Here is a 16,775-nt window from a genome sequence, read left to right on the forward strand (position 1 = left end):
AGCAATTAATCAGCAGCTTTGGAACTGAGGGGTAGAAGGTGATGTTCCGGATCCTTAAAGTTCAGTTCTACTCTGAAAAGTTACATTGTAAAAATGGTCCTTAGCTCATTAGAAAAAAACCCGAGTGCGTATTGAGGGTCAGGTCTGCTTACTTGTGTGACAGAAAAGATTTTGCTGCTCTTTACTCCTGTTAGCTTTGGGAATCTGGTCCTGCCTAATCAATAACAGAATTGGTACTCAAGTTCCTCCAAAACTGCATTTCTGGTGACTGTGCATGAGCCAGAAAAACCCAGTTTGACTTTGAGATCCCAGGTTTAGTTTACTAGGTTGCCTCTCCATCCTCTACCCCCACTCCATTTTTTTTTTATCTGTAAACTGGGCAAATTTAACATGGAAACCATTAAGACACAATAAATATTGAACTCCATAGAACTTCTTTTTCAGTTAGTTTAAAAACAAGCCAGAAAAGAAGAGCCTAGTATAACGGCCTGGAGATGCCTGACCTGGAAGACTATATTCTTATTGTAAACAGTAAAACTATAAAAATGTAAATAAAGAGAACTCAAAATAGTGATTTTGTGTGTTGAGAAGTCAAAAATGCATGTTCCCATGGATTCAGTACTCTGCTTAATGCTTTGGTCTTTTCAGCAGGTAAAGAGCAGCAGTCACAAGACAGTGTATTCTCATTATTCCTTTAGTTTGTGATGCCCAGTAAATGTCATTCAGTTACAAATGTCCTACCTTTATCTTTCACGTATAAGAGTTCATTTGCTCATTGACTACTAACAAGAGTAATTCTATTATAGATGGTTGCACCCTGGAAGAGGGTGAAATCCTGGTCCCACTGAAGTCAGTGGCAAAACGCACATCGACTTAAATGGGGCCAGATTTTACCTAAGAAGTATATAATAGAATCAATCATAGACTCATTGACTTTAAGGTCAGAAGAGACCAGCATGGTCATCAAGTCTGACCTCCTGCACATTGCAGGCCACAGAATCTCACCCACCCACTCCTGTAATAGACCCCTAACCTCTGGTTGAGTAACTTAAGTCCTCAAATCATGGTTTAAAGACTTCAAATTACAGAGAATCTAGTTTAAACCTGCAAGTAACCTGTGCCCCATGCTGTAGAGGAAGGCAGAAAATCCACAGGATCTCTGCCAATCTGACCTGAAGGAAAATTCCTTCCCAACCCCACATATGGTGATCAGTTAGACCCAGAGTATGTGGGCAAGACCCACTAGCCAGACACCTGGGAGAGAATTCTCTGTAGTAACTCAGAGCCCTCCTTGTCTAGTGTCCAATCATCATCTGTTGGAGATATTTGCTGCTAGCAGTCACTAATCAGTGACATGCCATTGTAGGCAGTCTCATCATACCATCCCCTCCATAAACTTATCAAGCTCAGTCTTGAAGCCAGTTAGGTTGTTTGCCCCCACAGCTCCTCTTGGAAGGCTGTTCCAGAACTTCACTCCTCTAATGGTTAGAAACCTTCATCTAATTTCAAGCCTAAACTTGTTGATGGCCAGTTTATATCCATTTGTTCTTCTGTCCACATTGGTACTTAACTTAAATAACTCCTCTCCTTCCCTGGTATTTATCCCTCTGATGTAGTTATAGAGAGTAATCACATATCTCCCCTCAGCCTTCTTTTAGTTAGGCTAAACAAGCCAAGCTCTTGGAGTTTCCTGTCATAAGGTAGCTTTTTCATGCTTAGGATCATACTAGTAGCCCTTCTTGGTACCTGATTCAGTTTGAGTTTATCTTTCTTAAACATGGCAGACCAGAATTGCACACAGTATTCCAGATGAGGTCTCACCAGTGCCTTGTATAATGGTACTAACACTTCCTTCTTTCTACTGGAAATACCTCGCCTGATGCATCCTAGGACTGCATTAGCCTTTTTCATAGCCACATCACATTGGCAGCTCATAGTCATCCTGTGATCAGCCAATACACCCAGGTCTTTCTCCTCCTCCGCCACTTCCAACTGAGACGTCCCCAGCTTATAGTAAAAATTCTTGTTGTTTGTCCCTAAATGCATGACCTTGCACTTTGCATTATTAAATTTCATCCCATTTCTATTACACCAGTTTAAAAAGTCATCCAGATCTTCTTGTATCATATTCCAGTCCTCCTCCTTATTGGCAATACCACCCAACTTTATGTCATACGCAAGTTTTCTTAGCATACTCCCACTTTTTGTGCCAAGGTTAGTAATAAAAATGTTAAATAAGATTGGTCCCAAGACCAATACCTGAGGAAAGCCACCAGTAACCTCTCTCCAACCTGACAGTTCACCTTTCAGTATGACCCATTGTAATCGCCCCTTTAACCAATTCCTTATCCACCTTTCAATTCTCATATTAAATCTTCACCCTCTCCAATTTAACTAATAATTTCCCATGTGGAAATGTATCAAATGCCTTACTGAAATCCAGATACATTAGATCTACTTTGTCTACAAAATGAGTTATCTTCTCAAAGAAGGAGAGCAGGCTGGTCTAGCATGATCTACCTTTTGTAAAACCATGTTGTATTTTAGCCCAATTACCATTAACCTCTATGTCCTTTACTTTCTCTTTCAAAATTTGTTCCAAGGCCTTGCATACAACTGAGGTCAAACTAACAGGCCTGTGGTTTCCTGGATCACTCTTTTTCCCTTTCTTAAAAATGGGAACTATATTAGCAATTAGCAATTCTCCAGTCATAGGGTAGGACCCCTGAGTTTACAGGATTAATTAAAAATCCTTGCTATTGGGTTTGTAATTTCATGCACCAGTTCCTTTAATATTCTTGGATGAAGATTATCCAGGGGCCCCCATTTTAGTCCCATTAAGCTGTTTGAGTTTGACTTCCACCTTGGATGTGGTAATTTCTACCTTCATATCCTCATTGCCATTAGGCACCCTGCCACTCCCCCACAGCATTTCATTAGCCTCATTAAAAATGGAGGCAAAGTTTTGTTTAGGTGTTGAGCCATGCCTAGATTTTCTTTAATCTCCACCCTATCCACAGTGCTTAGTGATCCCACTAAACACACAACACCCACAAAAACTCACTCACCACCTCTAAGGACTAGGGGCTTGTCTCCTCTCTTCTCCTCCAACAGAACTCCCACTCATACTCCCCTGTTTACAGATTTGTTTGCTTTGTTTGTTTGTTTGAATTGAAAGGTGGATAAGGAATTGGTTAAAGGGGCGATTACAATGGGTCATACTGAACGGTGAACTGTCAGGCTGGAGAGAGGTTACTGGTGGCTTTCCTCAGGTATTGGTCTTGGGACCAATCTTATTTAACATTTTTATTACTGTTATACATGGAATAACAGAGTAAAGAAAACAACTGTTATCTGTTAGCTGTAGAAACTGAACATATCAAAGAACATGTTGTGCTATATTTCACATCCCAAGTAACTAACTGCAGTAAAAACATTAATTCAGTTTACCTTGAAAACATTCAACTGTGTATTGGTGCTTTTATCGTTGCATCCAGTACACACTGACAGCTCAGAATCTTAGTACTCAGCACATGACAGAATGAAACACCTGTTTCCCACTATGAACACCTCAGAGGGGACCTGGTGCTCTCATTTGTAAATGCAATATACATGAGCTGAGGTTTTGTAAAGCACTGTACCACAAATAACTTGGAATTTACCAGCAGAAGAGAAAAGCCTGTTTCTCACACAGAACTGTGACTCTGATGGAGGCATCAGCTAAAAAAACCCACACAGCTGTATTTTAAGGTCACAGTAATTGCAGGCTGGAAAACTCTTCTAGGTTATTGAGTCTATTCTCAAACCAGTAAAAGGTATATCTCCACCCCCACTGTTGGCATTTGGTTTATAAAATGCAGGAGGGGGGGCTATGGAATAACAGAGTAAAGAAAACAACTGTTATCTGTTAGCTCAGAATGAAAAACTACAGAAAGTACTTAATGACAAGCCATTTTATCCCTAGTATTACTTCCATAGTGTTCTTTCAAGACAGGATAATTTCTCCCTAGTATTATTTTAAAACAAAATAATTTATTTTATTCAGAGTCACAGATAGTTAGAATAAATAGCATCCATTTAGTTAGCTTCACAAGGTATTTTATTACAGAATTGTTTGTATTTGTAATACAGTACTATATCACCATAGTTTAAACTACGGTACCAGCCCTATGGATTTTTTTTCAAGTTTAGACTGAAGAAGGATTGGAGTTACCCTAGGAATTTTCATGCCTTGTTTTGTTTGTTTGATTGATTAACCGTGATGATAATGAGAATCATTTGTCAAACTGCATGGATATTTTTCATGCTTCGTAATGGAATGATACCATTTTAATCCTCAACAAAATACCTAAGACCAGATCCCCAGGTGACTTCAATGAAGGCTTTGGCCTTTAGTTATCAATGATATTTGCATATTATGCCCCTTATTTTTCTCGTGACTGTTGAGACACACATCTTTCAGCTGCTTTTTCTCCTCCACAATGGATAAATAATGGAGACGGTAAAGCGTTCAGAGTATTAAATATTTTCTGTACATATATGTAATGCTGTAAACCTCCTCAAGAACCATACTTGTCTAGTTTAAAAATATCTATCTATCTATCTATCTATCTATCTATCTATCTATCTATCTATCATCAGAATAACTTCAAATGTTCAAATTAAAACAAAACCCAAAACAAAAGAGCTGACAGAAATGATTTTTTTTAAAAAATCAGATAATATCCAGAAAAGTCTCTGTGAAAAATATTTATCAGACGTTAATTTGTTATGGAGTATTCCGCTTTAAAATGTCATTAAATTATTTGAAATACCATTTAAATCCTAATGTATTAATGTATATATATGTATATATATATATTAGGTATATGTATACCCATGTATATGTACCTAATGTATACATATATATTAGGTTAAATATACATTAACATTACATATATGTACAGAAAATATTTAATACTCTGACTGCTTTACTGTCTCCATTATTCATCTCGTGCAGCTCTTTCAATGAAGCTGTAATAGTCTCTTAATCTGTATTTATTATTTTATTTTATTTATTAATTAAAGCATTAGCATATAAAATTATGTGAACAACAGGTTACCTTAAGGCTATAATTCAATGAGGAGGTTCTAATGATCTTAATGACAAGAGGAAATTTGGAGTGACTTTGGTACAGCAATAGCACTGAATCACCACAAATCACTAGGATATGTTCAGCCAGCTAGCTCCCTTGATGATCTGGACAATCCTGACTCTATAAATTTGAATGTAGATGGTGCCCTGGGTAATACAACCACTTTCATAGACATATTCTTTTCTTATAACTGCTCTGGATGGACAAAGAGAAGGGGAAGCAATTCATTATTAAAACAAATGGAAATCGATAATATTGAGTAACCCAGTGGTTATTTTTCCTGCCTTGATTGAGAACCAGTCACATGGCATCAAAGAACATATGCTATTGCCATCAAACTGCCTTGCAGAGGACAGTAGCATGTATATAAAAGGGAACTGATGTTCATTGTGGATACAGGGAATATCAGTTGCTGGCTGAGAAACATTTGTGGAATTTGAGGCTCCAACCTCCAGAGGAACATTGTAAGGAAGAGGAAGCACTGGCAGCTCATGGGGCAAGGCCTGGCTGAGAAAAGCCTTCCAGCTCCCTCAGTATCTTTCCAGCTGTGGAGGAGAAGGAGAGCACAGTGGGGGTAGGAAGTCGGGGGAGCTGGTAGGTCTGAGGCAGCAGGGCCTTTTAGAACTGGGAGCATACAAAGAACATGGGCTGAAGATAAGTAATTTCATACATCAGCAGGGTGAATCATATCATGCTTTTTCTCATAAATGCAGGAATGTATTCCTGTGCATCACATACTGAACAAACCTCTGGCTGAGTACCAAGATGAGTACCAACATGTCCCTAAACGTTGATGGAAACTGGTTTATCATTAAGGCATGTTCCGTCACCACTTGTGTTTGACTCTGGTATGTAGTTTCACAGACTAATCTGCCCTTTTAAGCATTTAATAAGGTGCAGATATTTCAGTGATGAGATACAGTGATTTTCCTCTGCATTTCTGAGGAATGGAGTGGTTAGAACAGACAATTACAGTAAGCTGTCTTGTCTTACCTAGATTCTCATTTTAATACTCAAGTTGTAAGATTGTTGGGACAAGAACTGCCTTTTGGTTATATGTGTATATAGGGACTCACACAATCACAGACTGGGGCTTCCAAAATATATTGCAATACAAATAATAATAAATAAGAATCAAAACTCTTAGGTTCCCTACTGGGTCTTGTCTTAATTCCTTAATTTAATTCCTTTGTCTCCATTGTTAAAGTAGGACAGTTTTCCCCATCATTATAACTGGAGGAATTAACTGTATCTATCTCACATAACTATATCGATTCCATGCGGTTGATAAAGATTATTAATGATTGCTTATAAAGTGAAATCCTTGGATGAAAGGCAATATGTAAGCACAAAGTATCATTATTTATGCATGCAGAGAGACTAAATATTCAGACATTTCTGTGTGTTGGCATGAGGAACTTTGTTCCCTGTGGTGTAAAATGAGACATACCAACAATGGAGAGAGCCAGCCTACAGAAGGGGAGTGCTCTGGACATCAGCTCACTTGATTCTTCACTTCAAAAACAGAAATGTTGTTGTGATGCTGTCTAACAGGCTGCCAGCTCAGACCAAGGCAGTAGGCTAATTCACTTGCATGCTAAGAGAAATCAAAGGAATATCAAAAGGCATTGTAATGTGATCAGGCCAATTCACTTGTGTGTTAATATAATTCAAAGGAAATGTGATGGTATTGTCTTCATTTATCTATATCCTGTTGGATTTTATTACATTATATATATATTCCTGTACTTAATTAGCCCTAGATCAAAGGATGTATTAGTGTTTAGATAAGAATTTACTTAATGTGTAAAACTGATGAAAACTAATGAAGGATTGTTTCCGGCTATTACATCATTCAGAAAAACTAATGAAAGATTGTCTGGATGGCTGTAACTAAATGCATTGTGCATGTCTCTGTAATTGAATTGCCCTACAACCAGGATTGAAGCCTTAGAACTGTAAATGAGAAGCATGTTAACTTCAAAGCATGGGTTGTTGCCTTCAGCAATGGGAAATCTACAGACCCTTGGTATGATGGGAACACATGACAGACTGCTTTCTGGGGAAGACAGCTATAAGAATGAACTCTGGGAGTGATTCTGAGCTGTTTGGACACTTTCAGGGGGTGTTCAGACAGAGATCCCCATAGCTGTTAGCCCTGACAAACTTTTGGAAAACCAGCAGATTACTACACCTCTGCTAATCATTTGGATTTACAAACTCTGAGTCACCTATAATGTATTTCATCTGCTTTAACCTCTCAATAATTCTCATTTCTTAGCTAATAAATCTTTAGTTAGTTTACTAGAGAAATTGGCTACAACATTGTCTTTGGTGAGAGGTCAGGAGTATCCATTGACCTGGAGTAAGTGACTGGCCCTTTGGTGATTCTTTGTTTTAATAACCTTTCATCACTTAGTCCAGTTTGGCTAGCTGGTAAAATGCACTGGAGAGCCTAAGTAGGACTCTTTGTGCCTCCATGGTAAGACTGCTATTGTGATCCAGGAGGGAACAGTGGTTACTGGCTAGGTGAAATCTAATTATAGAATATACCACCAGTTTGGGTGTTTGCCTTATTGTCTGACAGTCTGACCTGAGATTGGTTCTCTTAGTTGTGAGCTACTCCAGACAGCGTGACAGTTGTAATGAAGACAAGCCCATTCCCCTGGCTTTCGTAGACTGACCCTCAGACAAGGATCTTGAAGAGACAGAGGTAGCATCAGCATCTGCATCCAGCAGCATCAGCATTATGCTTCACTTGAAAGTTATTTCTCATTGTTCGTTAAATGAATAAATTAGCCGCAAACCTGCCTCAGTCACCACTGAAATAGTACAATGGTTGGTGTCCAGAAGGTGGAGCTGGGAGGCTAAATAGGAGCAAAGAGGAGAAAATGTGCTCCTGGGGATAGCCTTTAGGATAGATACCCTGTAGAGTGGTTTCTGAGCACTGCTCTACTGCACCCTGTAACTTCACTGAGTGTGAGCACAAGCTGCTTTACAACTATGATTTCAAACTCAGCTTCAAGCCCGTGTACGGACAGGACTTTCATGCCTAAAAAAAATCACTTGGATGACTGAGCAAAGTGGAAGTGTCAGGCTGAGCACTGAAGTATCCAGACCTACAAGGCTGTAATAGCTAAAACTCTAGGGATTAAAGTAGACAGTCGATAATAACAGTAGTAATAATCCTGTCACATGTCTGTTGGGGAGGTCAAAGTCATGTCACCCAAAAATTCTCCATTCTGTCCTTTCATAGGATGTGTCTTACGTGTGATAAAATGTCAGTACCACTTGTGTTTGTGTGATACACAGCACACATTCACAGCATGTTGGTTAGATGAACAAGCCAAAATTCTGTAACGGTCATAAATTCAGAATCAGTGTGAGAGTGGCAGGGAGGGTGTGATGGGGTGTTCACCCCACACCCAGTGCTGAAGGGGTTAAGAGAGGCCAATTAGCCATAGGCTGCACCTGCTGAGGAGCTAAGGGGCAATGATAGTATTGTGAATGAAGCTCACCTGGGCAGGAACAGGCAAGGGGACTTCTATAAAGCCTAGGAGCTGAGGATAGAGGGGGTGGCAGTGAGGCAAGCCTGCAGTCACACTCTCTGGTACAAGGTGGAGACTAGAAGCCTGAAAAAAGGCAGCGTAAGAAGCAGTCCAAGGAAGGTGTAGCAAAGTCTAAGAAAGTATAGACCTGAACTGCTGGTTTGAGGGTCCCTGGACTGGAACCCAGAGTAGAAGTTGGCTCTAGGTTCCCCTACCAGCCACTGAAGGAGTGGCACAGTCAGTGCATGGATACGGAGTCTGCCTGAGACTTTGTGGAAAGAGATTCTGATGAGACCCTGGAAGCGGAGAATGACTGTGACTTGGCCAGAGGGCTAAGCCATGAAGGAGAGACGCTGCAGCTCCTGACTAGTGAGAGAGACACTGCAGAGCAAGTGACTGAGGCAATGGGCTGATTGGGGTGTGGACAGTGGCGAGTTAACTCCCCAGATGACCTATCAGAAGGGGCAGTTGAGTGGTGAGTAGCAGACTCCATTGCAGAGGGGATCATTTCAACTACCAAGTTTTCTATTAATTATTGTTTATTATTTCATAGCTATTTTAAATGAGAAAAAAATTCTATGACTAATATAACTTCTCAGTAGACACTAAGGCACACATTGCTCAGTGTGATCCAAAGGAAATAGCCAGAACTAGTGGACAACTATAAATTGCACAAGACAAAATTGAGCCTGAGGCAGGATTGCCCTACTTGCCCACTGACAAACGAAGGGCCTGCTGTATGTGTGCCCTTTGAAGAAAAGATGTATTAATGATGATGAATGACTGTTCACGTCATCTGAGCTGCTCCAAACCAGAGAGACTTGCTTTTTTCCTTAATAAAAAGCTCCACCCAAACAAGTACTAGAAATAGCACTTGTCCCAGCAACGATGCCTCACTTTTCTCCTGTTTTGTGGGGTTCATCAGTTCAAACATGGGTATCTCCCAAACAGTTTTCAAATTCCTCAGTCGCCAAAAGAAAGCAATTGGTTACAGTTTGATGGGACTGCTAACAGTGGGAAGTGAGCATTTATTTTCTCTTTCTGCTTTTAAGTGTCCTTGCAGCAACAAAAATTACACCTATGGGTTGGTGTATCTCTTTGTCCCAGCCTTGATACTACTGTTTGTTGGGTTTGCACTGAATGGCAGTACCTGGCAGCTCTTCACAGGCTGTTGTGTGAACCCCAGGAAGCTATTTCCCAAAGGGAAGAGCTGCCATTTCTTTTATGCCTTTGGCCAGATCACCTTAAAGGCTTTCATAGCCCCTGTGATGTGGCTTTCTGTGGGTTTGCTCAATGGGACTTTTTATGAATGTGCCATGAGTGGCTCAAAAAATCTGAAGTACCTGGAGATGCTTTGCCACAATAAATCCAACAAGTGCTTGGAAGAGCTTCCCAAAGTAGCATGTGGCCAAACTTCCCTGTCCTCTTGGGAGACTGAGGAGATAATACTAACACTTCAAGCAGAATCGCAGGTAAGATATCATTTTAATTAAATCATGCTTTGTGTTATTCTTTTTGTTTATCATGAGGCCTTAAAATCAAGTGTCCAGCGAGTTTAACTATAATTTTAAAAAATTTCAAATACATATTTCAGTGCAATGCAAGCAGGATTCAGACTGCGTTTTGTGGGACTGTGTGAGAAGTGAAATATCTATTGCCTCAGGCAGTTTTCTATAAGCGGCATAGCACACCAAGGTGTGGAAGGGTTTGGCAGCTCAGAAGGGCTTGATAGGATGTTTGTCAACAGAGGGAGGTGGGAGAATTTTAGCAATGTGGCTAGATAATTCAGGTTGTTTGACGTTTCTGAGAAGAGGGATGAGCAAAAGGTTTAATCAAAGTAAAGGCAGGGTTTCAAAGATTGGGAGTGGAAAATCTCCTTCCGTTCATCTTGAAGGGTTTTGGGACAGTGGTTGGTCATTTTGTAGGGGAGTTCATAATACAACAAGGCTCCTCCAAAGTGTACAGCCCTCAGGATTTGTGCAAGCCTTGGGCTGACCCTGAAGGCAACAGTAGAACAACAATGTTAAACACCAGGAGACAATTCTTTTGGAATAAAGCTTTATTGAGCTTAAAATTAGGAAGAAAAACATATTGGTACCTTGTTAGAGGGCTCATTCCTTTGAATAGACCTCATTTAGACTTTCTCTTTTTTATAGCAAGACATGAAGTACCCCAGCAATTATTTTAAATTTTGTACCTCACTTTCAACCATTTAGTAATGTAGACAGTCAGTTAGTTCATGTGTACATAGAATAATCATTTGAAAATATATAATAGTGTGTCATAAACATTCAGTAATACTTCAGACAATAAGATTTATTCCATGTATTCTGGATTTATAATAGTAGGGCCTGATCCAAAGTCCATTAAAGTCAATGGGAGTCTTTCTCTTGACGTCAGTGGGCTGTGGATCAAGTCCATAATCCCAGTTTTAAAGTTCTGAGACTTAATTTTTGGTTAGAGCTGTTCAAAATGTAAAGGTGCAGTATACAGAAAAATAATATTTACATAACTGTATAGATCATATTATCCTGAAAATGACATCCAATTTAATCTCTGCCTATAGTGACGGTCCTTAGGAATTCTCCTTAGGGACTCTGCTTGTGAATAGAATTGACACTTGGGGAATCACTTTATTTTCAAAATCTTGTATTTTATTACCACTTTTCAAGGCTTTTTCTCCTGAGCATTTAAAGAACACAGTCTCAATGCAACAGTAAGAACCAGAATAACACTAGTTATTCTCGGTCTAATTTGAGTTTTAAATCAGTTTTTTTATTGTAGCCTTTCGTTTGTGCTTCGATACCAAATTATCCTTTCTTTAACAGGTCGTAGGGTGGTGTGTGATAGTTACTGCTGCTTTTCTGTCTTTGTTGATCACTTGTTATGGTCACTGCCAATCTAATATCAGCCATCTCCAAAAGAGGTTTTGGAAGATCTACACTGAGAAGGAGAAGGAACAATTTGAAAAATATTTTGAGGACTATGCTACCAAATTGAGCGAACGAAACCTGAAAAGCTTTTTTGAGAACAAGAAACTGGAACCCTTTCCCATGCCAAGTTTCCGGGCCTGGGAAGAAGCTTCTGCTTTGGACTCTTTCAACATTAACCAGCAGATCTTCAGCACACTTCATAAACTAGTGGAAGATAGCATGAAAGAAAATGATTCCAATGAGGTACAAGATACAATGGTAAACTTAGATGAGGGAGAAACGGTTTAGCTAATGTCAGCTTTCATTAGCATTACAATTTGTTAACTCATTATATTTTTTCACTTTTCATTCTTCATTTCTGTTTTTCTGGTAATGACCTGTTTTCTGCCATAATTTCTCTCTCTCATCAAACTTCTATAGCACCTCCTCAGGCAAGATGGCAAATTTTTTATCCTTATCCTTGTTAGAATCATAGAATATCAGGGTTGGAAGGGACCTCAGAAGATCATCTAGTCCAACCCCCTGCTCAAAGCAGGACCAATCCCAAATTTTTGCCCCAGATCCCTAAATGGCCCCCTTAGGGATTGAACTCACAACCCTGGGTTTAGCAGGCCAATGCTGAAACCACTGAGCTATCCCTCCCCCTAGAATATCAGGGTTGGAAGGGACCTCAGGAGATCATCTAGTCCAACCCCCTGCTCAAAACAGGACCAATCCCCAATTTTCTGCCCCAGATCCCTAGATGGCCCTCTCAAGGATTGAACTCACAACCCTGGGTTTAGCAGGCCAATGCTCAAACCACTGAGCAAATGTCTTCCACTGTCTAATAGCACAACCCAGGACTCAGTGTAGTTCCATGGGATACATTGTCCCACACAGACCAACCAAATAGCTTTCCAGGGGATGTTCCCTCTTCTCTCATATGCGTCTACTGTGCTCATGTTATTTATACAAAACAAATACACCCATAATGTTACTGTTTTGCATAAATTAAATTCTGTCATTGTTCTTCTTTCCCAGAATTGGGTATGCAACAGAAAACCAGTGAAACCGTAGAATTTGATACTGTTCAGCTTCGTTATGCTTGGTACTGAGGCCAGAGCTTACTAATTTGAATGTGCTGTATTTTGTTAACTACCTTATACATTTTCTACATCCGCATACATCTTGAAAGGAGTTAAAGAGCTGTATGTGTGGAGCAGCCAGTGTACATTGGGCTTCATCCTGCACCACTGATGTCGATGGCAAATATTCCATTGAGTTCACTGGGCTGAGGAACCAGCAGATTGTGGTTAGCTGAATTTTTATACTCTGGGATTTTTAAAGGAAATGGTCTTTTCCCTCTTTTGAACCTGTAAATATTTTTTCACATGCTAGGTGAGACCTAGGCACAGCACCACTTAAGTCCCACTAAATTAAGCAATATACAGGTTTTGTGCTGACCCTCAGCACAAAGACGAATGTCATCCTTTATGAAATGTGGACTCTAATGGATACTTTTCTCTTTTTTTAATTATGCATAAACATTTTTTGTGCTTTGCTTTGTCCTGCCTTTAGCACATAATGGACAAAAGAAGGCGGGAAAGGGAGATGAAGACGAGAGTTTCAGTAACAGGGTCATATGTTTACCATGGGCAGCATTTGTATTGATTGATTAATATTGATTATTTTGCATTGTAATAAAAATAGGGAATTCTGGCTCCCAGAGGGAGGATAAAAAAGGATGGTCTAGTGGTAGGCCAATGGACCAGAACTCAAGACCTGGGCTAAATTCCAACCTCTGCCACAGATTTCCTGTGTTATTTTGGTAAAACATTTAACCTACGCTGTGCCTCAATTTCCCATCTGTAAAATTAGGTCACTACCGCCACGCCTCACTAGGATTCTGTGAGGATAAAATCATAGAATCATAGAATATAAGGGTTGGAAGGGACCCCAGAAGGTCATCTAGTCCAACCCCCTGCTCGAAGCAGGACCAATTCCCAGTTAAATCATCCCAGCCAGGGCTTTGTCAAGCCTGACCTTAAAAACCTCTAAGGAAGGAGATTCTACCACCTCCCTAGGTAACGCATTCCAGTGTTCACCACCCTCTTAGTGAAAAAGTTTTTCCTAATATCCAATCTAAACCTCCCCCACTGCAGCTTGAGACCATTACTCCTCGTTCTGTCATCTGCTACCATTGAGAACAGTCTAGAGCCATCCTCTTTGGAACCCCCTTTCAGGTAGTTGAAAGCAGCTATCAAATCCCCCCTCATTCTTCTCTTCTGCAGGCTAAACAATCCCAGCTCCCTCAGCCTCTCCTCATAACTCATGTGTTCCAGACCCCTAATCATTTTTGTTGCCCTTCGCTGGACTCTCTCCAATTTATCCACATCCTTCTTGAAGTGTGGGGCCCAAAACTGGACACAGTACTCCAGATGAGGCCTCACCAATGTCGAATAGAGGGGAACGATCACGTCCCTCGATCTGCTCGCTATGCCCCTACTTATACATCCCAAAATGCCATTGGCCTTCTTGGCAACAAGGGCACACTGCTGACTCATATCCAGCTTCTCGTCCACTGTCACCCCTAGGTCCTTTTCCGCAGAACTGCTGCCTAGCCATTCGGTCCCTAGTCTGTAGCTGTGCATTGGGTTCTTCCGTCCTAAGTGCAGGACCCTGCACTTATCCTTATTGAACCTCATCAGATTTCTTTTGGCCCAATCCTCCAATTTGTCTAGGTCCTTCTGTATCCTATCCCTCCCCTCCAGCGTATCTACCACTCCTCCCAGTTTAGTATCATCCGCAAATTTGCGGAGAGTGCAATCCACACCATCCTCCAGATCATTTATGAAGATATTGAACAAAACCGGCCCCAGGACCGACCCTTGGGGCACTCCACTTGATACCGGCTGCCAACTAGACATGGAGCCATTGATAACTACTTGATAAAATCAATTAAAGGTTGTGAGGTGCTCAGAAACTGAGGTGATGTGGGCCATGTAAGTACCTCGACAGAGAAGAATTGGTGACACAATAGTGTTTGCATGTTTTATTACAGTTTACTTGGGTGAGGCTCATATTTAAGATGACTGTGCATTATAATACATCATGTTTTTTCAGTTTGCTAACAATCTCTATATTCTCAAGAAGAACATGCAATTTAGAGCTGCATAAGGTGCTTAGTCTCAAAAAGCATCCGTATTCCCTTATTCAGAAAAATTCTGTAGGCCTGCTATATGCACTTGAACAAAACTGCATGTTGTCATGTTTGCCTACAGAAAAACCTGCTCCCAGTGGAATCACATCTCTCTTTGATTTCAGTGGGACAGACTGGGCAAAATGAAGGAAAAACCGTAATCACAAGTGAAACAAAGGAAGATGCATTGAAATGAGAAACTGCGCAATTTATAGCAAAACAATTTCTTGTTCACAATCATAAGGGTTAGAATGAAAAACATATTGGAACAAATACAGTTCTTTGTGTCTTTGAAGCATCACTAATGAGCAAACTAGAAAATAGTCACATTTCTAATGAAAAAGAACAGGAATTAGGATGGAGATTTGGGGCCCAGTCACACGCTTGTTACTCAGGCAAAACTTTTGATGAAATCAATGGGATTTTCCCGTGAAAGGAGTAAAGGACTGGGCCTTTTTAAGATTTTATGTTGAATTCTGCAAGGTGGTGACAGTACATTTTGAGTACATGCTCTGGATGTCTTTACCTCTCTAAGATGTGACTGTACCTGAACCAATGAAGCCACTACCACCATGTGGATTTTCTTCCTAAATAGATAAAAATGGGCAAACTGTAAGTTAGAGAGGATTCCTTCTATCAGCTTCACTTCTTTCTTTTGTGCTTTTTGTCTTCGAGCTTCTTTAAAAATGTAATTCCTATTTCTGTCACATCGTCCCCCTTCAGTCTGTCCTGAACGAAGGTAACTTCTGCCACTAAGTGAACCTGGAGAGAAACAGGGCTCGTCACTTCATTTAAAGTAATTTTTCTTCCTTTTCTTCATTTAGTTCATCCAGCTGTTTATTCCCACCACAAGAGGGGCCCCTTTCTAAAGTTTCACTATAAAGGAATTCTACAGAGACCCTTAAGAATTGCACATCACATTTGAGTTAAAATTATATTCTCCTTACACACAAATTTCATTCTGCTAACAATATGCCAATATTTTGGTTAGTAGTGCCTAATGTCAGAATGGTGTTTTTGCTTTTTTCTGAGGACATGAAACATAAAACAGGTGAGCTTCATATTGTAATCTCAAATTTCCCCCCACCGTGAAATAACACTTCCGTTAATACCCTTATAAAATATCAGAATCTTGAGATTGATTTACAGCCCTATACATAAAACTTTCCATTCTTATGGTACCTAGGAAATATATATTAGGTGGCAAATTAGGTATTGTTTGTAGGAAAGAAGATTGTGGACAAAATTCATCCTTGGTGCAGTTCTACTGTCTTCAGTAAAGTGATACCAGAGTTGAATTTGGCCCTGCAAGTTCAACATGATGTGAGTTATGGCTTCTTTCTGTTTATTCTTTTCTAAAAGCTGAGATTTGAAAATAAAATATGTAATGTTTTTGATGTACCATCATTTAATTATTATTTTACTGAGCCAAATTCTTCTTTGTTACACCAGTGTAACAATGGAGCAACTCCATTTATTTGGATAGAGTAATTCTGAACTTACTGTGGTGTAAACTGAGAGCATAATTTCACTTGGTATAGTTGGTGGGGTGCAGGAGTTGCTATTGCTAAGTCTGATACTGAGATTAAATATTTATAAGTGATATTACATTTACTTATCCTGTAGTTCCACTTTCCTATATCTATTAGTAACAACAGATATACAAAAATTCAGTGTCCAGTTCTTTACCATTTCCAGGGCTCCTCTAATAACACCACAAAGGAGGTTACAGTAGCAAAGTGAACATCGTCCTGCTGGGAGCTCCTCCACAAAGTCCACTAAAGGGTTCTTGTCCAGCATTAAGAAGAATTCATTTTCTGTTGTGTTACTGCAGCTCACACTAGGGGTAATCCCAAGGTACATCTTGAACGCAACCTGTAAAGGGACAAAAAATGTGCCATTTGAAACTACTGAGTGTAAAACAGGCTAGAAGCTTTTAGATGCTACATTCTATTGTTCAGTTTACCAATGAGAACAGCAG

General features: G+C 39.9%; 2 protein-coding genes across 2 annotated transcripts in view; one reads left to right on the forward strand and one right to left on the reverse strand.

The window, feature by feature from the left end:
* Window positions 1–9,615: 9,615 nt before the first annotated feature.
* Window positions 9,616–12,017, forward strand: LOC125634249 (calcium homeostasis modulator protein 5-like). Its single transcript, XM_048844725.2, has 2 exons — window positions 9,616–10,155; window positions 11,512–12,017. Exons 1-2 carry the CDS (start codon window positions 9,616–9,618, stop codon window positions 11,902–11,904), a joined length of 933 nt encoding a protein of 310 aa, XP_048700682.1. The 3' UTR covers window positions 11,905–12,017.
* Window positions 12,018–14,634: 2,617 nt separating this feature from the next.
* TRAPPC3L (trafficking protein particle complex subunit 3L) overlaps window positions 14,635–16,775 on the reverse strand; it is a 51,616-nt gene continuing 49,475 nt past the window's right edge. Inside the window, exons 5-6 of the mRNA XM_048844726.2 lie at window positions 16,484–16,669; window positions 14,635–15,556 (exon numbers count right to left, since the gene is read on the reverse strand). Of these exons, the coding sequence (XP_048700683.1) occupies window positions 15,437–15,556; window positions 16,484–16,669 (306 nt within the window). The 3' untranslated portion in view covers window positions 14,635–15,436. The remainder of the gene's footprint in view (window positions 15,557–16,483; window positions 16,670–16,775) is intronic.

Source organism: Caretta caretta, chromosome 3, assembly GCF_965140235.1.
Source record: "Caretta caretta isolate rCarCar2 chromosome 3, rCarCar1.hap1, whole genome shotgun sequence".
Taxonomy (NCBI): Eukaryota; Metazoa; Chordata; order Testudines; family Cheloniidae; genus Caretta; species Caretta caretta.